Source organism: Nematolebias whitei, chromosome 17 (assembly GCF_014905685.2).
Source record: "Nematolebias whitei isolate Nwh7 chromosome 17, NemWhi1, whole genome shotgun sequence".
In the NCBI taxonomy this organism is placed as follows: Eukaryota; Metazoa; Chordata; class Actinopteri; order Cyprinodontiformes; family Rivulidae; genus Nematolebias; species Nematolebias whitei.
Window position 1 is genome coordinate 16,223,418 of NC_056514.1, and position 6,519 is coordinate 16,229,936.

General features: G+C 41.1%; 1 protein-coding gene across 1 annotated transcript in view; it reads right to left on the reverse strand.

Moving 5' to 3' along the window:
• Positions 1-6,519, reverse strand: part of spata20 (spermatogenesis associated 20) — a 150,072-nt gene that overhangs the window by 84,610 nt on the left and 58,943 nt on the right. The window contains exons 8-9 of the mRNA XM_037691269.1: positions 2,077-2,181; positions 1,585-1,659 (exon numbers count right to left, since the gene is read on the reverse strand). Coding sequence (XP_037547197.1) covers positions 1,585-1,659; positions 2,077-2,181 — 180 coding nt within the window. The remainder of the gene's footprint in view (positions 1-1,584; positions 1,660-2,076; positions 2,182-6,519) is intronic.

Consider the following 6,519-nt stretch of genomic DNA (forward strand, 5'->3'; position numbering starts at 1 on the left):
AGTCTGTGGGAAGGGAAAAGTGTGGCAGAAAACGCTGCACAACGAGAAGAGGTGACCGGACCCTGAGGAGGATTGTGGAGAAGGGCCGATTCCAGACCTTGGGGGACCTGCAGAAGCAGTGGACTGAGTCTGGAGTAGAAACATCCAGAGCCACCGTGCACCGTGCAGGAAATGGGCTACAGGTGCCGCATTCCCCAGGACAAGCCACTTTTGAACCAGAAACAGCGGCAGAAGCGCCTGACCTGGGCTATAGAGAAGCAGCACTGGACTGTTGCTCAGTGGTCCAAAGTACTTTTTTCGGATGAAAGCAAATTTTGCATGTCATTTGGAAATCAAGGTGCCAGAGTCTGGAGGAAGACTGGGGAGAAGGGAATGCCAAAATGCCAGAAGTCCAGTGTGAAGCACCCACAGTCAGTGATGGTCTGGGGTGCCATGTCAGCTGCTGGTGTTGGTCCACTGTGTTTTATCAAGGGTGGGGTCAATGCAGCTAGCTATCAGGAGATTTTGGAGTACTTCATGCTTCCATCTGCTGAAAAGCTTTATGGAGATGAAGATTTCATTTTTCAGCACGACCTGGCACCTGCTCACAGTGCCAAAACCACTGGTAAATGGTTTACTGACCATGGTATTACTGTGCTCAATTGGCCTGCCAACTCTCCTGACCTGAACCCCATAGAGAACCTGTGGGATATTGTGAAGAGAAAGTTGAGAGACACAAGACCCAACACTCTGGATGAGCTTAAGGCCGCAATCGAAGCATCCTGGGCCTCCATAACACCTCAGCAGTGCCACAGGCTGATTGCCTCCATGCCACGCCGCATTGAAGCAGTCATTCATGCAAAAGGATCCCCGACCAAGTATTGAGTGCATAACTGAACATGATTATTTGAAGGTTGCCGTTTTTTGTATTAAAAACACTCGTCTTTCATTGGTGGGATGAAATATGCTAATTTTTTGGGACAAGCATTTTGGGTTTTCATGAGCTGTATGCCATAATCATCAGTATTAAAACAATTAAAGACCTGAAATATTTCAGTTGGTGTGCAATGACTCTGAAATATATGAAAGTTTCATTTTTATCATTACATTATGGAAAATAATGACCTTTATCACAATATGATAATTTTTTGAGAAGGACCTGTATGTCCAGACAAGGCCCTCGCATGATTAGTTTATGTCAAATAAGTATTTTACATTGACAGGAACACAGCAAAGTTTTGTAAGCTCTCCGTCAACATCAGAATCCAGCAAGTGCCAGTACTTTTAAAGCCATGAGGAGTACTCTGCTTCAATAAAAGCAGATCCCCGACACAGTGTAAAAAACAAGGAGCCTCAAGAGAATTACCTTTGAGATAGTTTTTCATTAGCCTATAATTATTTAATAAATCTTAAGGGAATATAACAATAACAGTGTGGTTTTAATTGTGTGCCCTGTTCACTGATGTCATCCCATTAATCAAAAAGGACAAAAGTTTGACCCAAACTGGTAATTATAAAAAACTCTTTCTCAGCTTTTCCTACAAATGTATGAATGAAACGCCGGTACACACAGATGTATTGGTAGAATCTCCACAAATGATTCACCTTGTCACTCAGGTCTCTGGAGACGTAGAGCAGTATGTCCTTAGCTACATCTGCGTAGAACTGCTCACCTGATACCTGGAAAAGGAGAAACACATGGAGCGCACCTGCATAAGTCTCATGATTCGACATATGGTGTGATTAATTTGAAGGGTGTTCCCTACTACAACACCCAGAGAACATCCTGAGGCAACCCCTAGTCCTTCATTAAACTCAAGCATGTACACAGTCTGCTCCTTCCCTGAAGGTAGGTTTTTTTTTTCAGTCTGTATCTACACAAAAATAAAATAAAAACTTGTCACTTTAACACCCATGAGAAGAGCAAAAACTGTAGCATGCAACTAGTTCTTGTTGTATCTAATGTATTTTTATATGCAGACAACTGATTAATGTTCTACAAGTGAAATTTTGGTTGGCTAATCAACATTTCAACAGAGGTAAATTATCCTGTGGGATTGTCTGAGAATAACACAAACATAGGAGACAGTTGCACACCTGGAAGGCAGTAATATAAGCCACAGCCAACTGAGCCTGGTCATACAACATCTTCTCAAAGTGAGGAACGTGCCACGAGGAATCAGTGGAATACCGGTGAAAGCCCTGAAAAACAGAAACATAAACAAGAGAATAGAATGTTCTCTGATACTCATCTACCTTCGTCCACAAAAATAATTGCCCACTTGGTATTCTCTGAGTTTTAGTACATCCTGGAAGTTAAAACAAGTTTGGGGGAAGGGGGTTGTGGTTAACTCAATGGTTCTTAAGCATTTTAGCTTCTGACTTAGAAAATGTTAGTGGCAAAGGATTGTGATCCCATTTTGCCAGTGTTTTGTTTAATATACAAAAATCGCCAAAGGCCTCTAATAAAATAGTGCATAATTATAACAGGCTTAGCTGCAATACCATTCCTATTGTCCTGAAGGAAACTCCACCTTACATTTCCCAGGAAGTGTGTGAAGATCCAATCTGTTCAGACAATGTTTCACATTTGTCTACATTTTATTGTTATTATTGTTTTCTCTACTTAGCTAGTGTTTAATCTGCTTATAAAGTTCAATTTAAATGTTATTCTTCTCCCACATTTTTAAAATCATAACGGTTAGTCCAGCTGTTGGTTCTGTTTGTTCTTATAATTTTAAGCACATGTATCAAACTCAAGGCCCCAAGGACAAATCTGGCCCTTGTAAACATTTATTTGCCCCCTCCAAAAAATATTTTAAATGTAGCTCTCAGATTACATTAGAATACAAAATTAATTGGTTTCGGTCGTATTTAACCAATAGGAGTTTCTGCGTAAAAATCGACAATTTTATGTCTTCCACTGCTCCTCTTCCACATGGTGTCCCCCAGGGCTCAATCCTTGGCCCTCTTTTATTTGCCCTTTACTTACTCCCCCTTGGCTCGATTTTTAGGAAGCATGGCATTTTATTTCACTTTTATGCTGATGATTTTCAGATCTATTTTCCCATGGCACAAAACAACACAGTTCAACAACTTACACACTGCCTTAATGATGTTAAGACATGGTTCTCTCTTAACTTCCTTAGTCTAAATGAGAACAAGACTGAAGTTATGATGTTTGGACCAAGTTGCCGTCCCTCTCCCAGCATAGATCTTGGCTCACTGTCATTTTTTCTCAAGGACTGTGTCACCAATCTAGGGGTGAAGTTTGAGTCTGATTTTAAATTTGAAAAACAGATCAGCAGTGTTGTTCAGAAAAGTTTTTATCAGCTCCGCCAAATAGCAAAAGTGAAACCAATCCTAGCAAGACCTGACTTGGAGAAATTAATCCATGCTTTTATCACAGCTCGTCTCGACTACTGTAATGCGCTGTATGCAGGCATTAGCCAGACGTCTCTTGCTCGTTTGCAGCTTGTGCAGAACTCTGCTGCTCGCCTGTTAACTCAGGCTCGTAGGCGCGAGCATATTACTCCCATCCTGGCGTCCCTTCATTGGCTCCCTGTGCACTACAGAATTAATTTTAAGCTTTTGCTGTTTGTTTTTAAATGTCTGAACAACCTTGCCCCACCATATCTGTCTGAGCTGCTTCAGCCTTACTGTCCACCCCGATCCCTACAATCAGCTGATCAGCTGCTGCTGACAGTCCCTAAAACTAGGCTGAAGCTCAGAGGTGACAGAGCGTTTGCTGTTGTTTCTCCCAGGTTGTGGAACACTTTACCCTTGAGTGTCAGACAGGCCTCCTCTCTTCCTGTTTTTAAATCTCTTTTAAAGACACACTTTTATTATTTGGCTTTTAACACGTGATCTTCTCTTTTATGGCTTTTTAATACACCTGCTGTGAAACTGGTATGTGAATGGTTTTTATGTTTCTTTGTGTATGCTTTGTATGTTTTTATTGTTTTGTTTGTTTTTATTGTTTTATTGTGCAGCACTTTGGCTACCCTTGTGGTTTTAAAATGTGCTTTATAAATAAAGTTGATTGATTGATTGATTGATTGATTGATTGATTGATTGATTGATTGATATGCATTCAATGGGGCTGCTGTGGTGTAGAGGTAGGGCAGCTGACTTGGAACCAGTGAGTCGCAGGCTCAACTCCCCGTCATGCCCACATGTCATGGTGTCCTTGAGCAAGACATCCTATCCCTAACTGCTCCCTGGGCAGTTGCCCACTGTTCTACCTGGGTGTATCTCAGGTGCGAAGGGTTTAGCAGAAAACTAATTTCATCATTGTATAGGAACATTCAATGATGACAACACACAGCACTTTTTTTTTAACCTTTGCTTCATCTTTTTCTTTTGGCTGTTCCCTCTTCAGATGTCTCCACAGCGAGTCGTCCTCCTCCATCTCGCTCTGTCCTCACTCCAACTACCTACATGTCCTCTCTAACTGCATCCATATACAGTACATGTATCTCATCTTTTGTCTTTTTCACTTTGATGAACTCTCATATTAGTTTTGGCAAAAGTGTTTTATGTCGGATGCCCTTCCTGACACAACCCTCACCATTTACCCGGGCTTGGGACCGGCACAAGAGATACAATGGTTTGTGCTCCCTAGTGGCTGGTTTAAACAGTTCCTTCATATAATTAAATGAATATAAAGAAATGTGCTGGGTAAAACCACACAGTTCATTTGTATTCTACAAAATAGTGTAACTTTAGCAAATCTAAAAAAGTTAAATCTAGTCCTCTGGACATTCAAAAAACAAAACAACAACAAAAAAAAAGAAAAATGTAGAAACGTTTCGTCTTTCATCCAAAAGACTTCCTCAGTCTGAGGTGCTGTATTCAGCTCAGTCTCTTAAATAGCACCTTCTCAGAGTGGATCAACCAGTTTGCTGCTGACAACCAAAACCAGCTGATCACATGATCAAGAAGGACCATCAGCCTAACAATGGATCATTAGCACACTGATGGCTGTTTACTATTCACAGGGGGTTGAGTGATACTAGCAATAACAGCATTGTAAGAGGGGGACAGTTGAACATGGAGGCCTCCACCCCTGTTTAATGATGGATTATTGCTTTTCACAAAGATGGCTTCCTTTACTCCTCTCTCAAACCATCGTTCCTCTCTATCCAGGATGTGAACATCTTCATCCCTGAAAGAGTGACCGCTGGCCTGGAGATGAGTGTAGACCACAGAGTCCTGGCCTGATGATGTTGATCTTCTGTGCTGGGCCATCCTTTTGGCCTGTGGCTGTTTAGTTTCCCCGATGTAAGACTGATCACAGCCCTCCTGACACTGAACAGCATACACAACATTACTCTGTTTGTGCCGGGGGACTGGATCTTTGGGATGAACCAGTCTTTGCCTTAATGTATCTTGGGGTTTAAAAGCTACTGGGACGTTATGTTTAGAAAATAAACATCTCAGTTTCTCTGATACTCCCTCAGCATACAGAATGACCACTGGTCTGGGTCTGGGTTCCTCCTTCGCACCTGATGGCTGACTGAAGTCCTGTTTGGGTTTCTTCTCTGCTTTCAGGAAGGCCCAGTGGTCGACCTGTGTACTCCTTCCTCCACTCTTATAGGTCACCCTATGTTCCTCCCTCTTTAGGAAATAGGTGTTGACTACAGCCATTCCCATTCTCTTGGCAAAATCCACCACCATCTGTCTTTCCTGGTTTCTTTCCTCGACACCAAACCTACCCATCACTTCCTCATCCCCTCGGTTTCTTTCACCAACATGTCCATTCAGGTCTGTTTTGATCACCACTCTTCAAAGCTTCAAAAACAAATGTGTGGGATTTATAAGCACACAACACTTTTTGGTTTCATACTTTTTTTTTCTCATTAAACTTCATTAGTCTCTAGTATAATGTGTAAGTCTATTACTTGCTTGTGTTGTAAAAAGTGCAAGAAATAATTTTATCATTATTTGTGTACTTGTTCATGGCCAGTTCAGAAGATGCTACAATTTTGAAAACTTTACGTCAAAACTCCCAAAAAAAGTGTACTGAAACAAATTAAACAAACAAAAAAACATTCAAAAACTCTTGGACAAAAAGTTTACTAAAAATATGTTTTTTGGAAAGAGCATTGAGTTCAAGTACATCAAAAAAGAAATTATCCTAAAGATGAAAAAAATCACAGTAAATACTACTTAACAACCTTTGGGGTCATTGGTATTAATAGTTAAAATACAACAAGGGCCGTAGTATATTTAAGCATTTAAATAAGTGCATTTTGTGCAGGAAAAAACATATTTTTAGTTAGTTTTAAGCAACATAGTGTTTTAACTAAAACACTGAGGTCAGGCAGGAATCCTTATGGACTACAATGTTTACAGATGACGTGATCTGTGGTGAAAACAGGGAACAGGTGGAAGAGAACTTGGAGAGGTGGAGGTATGCACTTGACCGGTACTAGACTTTTTAACAAACAGACCACAGTTAGTGAGGATCCACAACCTCTCCTCCTCCACCATAACCCTCAGCACTGGCTCTCCTCAGGGATGTGTGTTGAGCCCCCT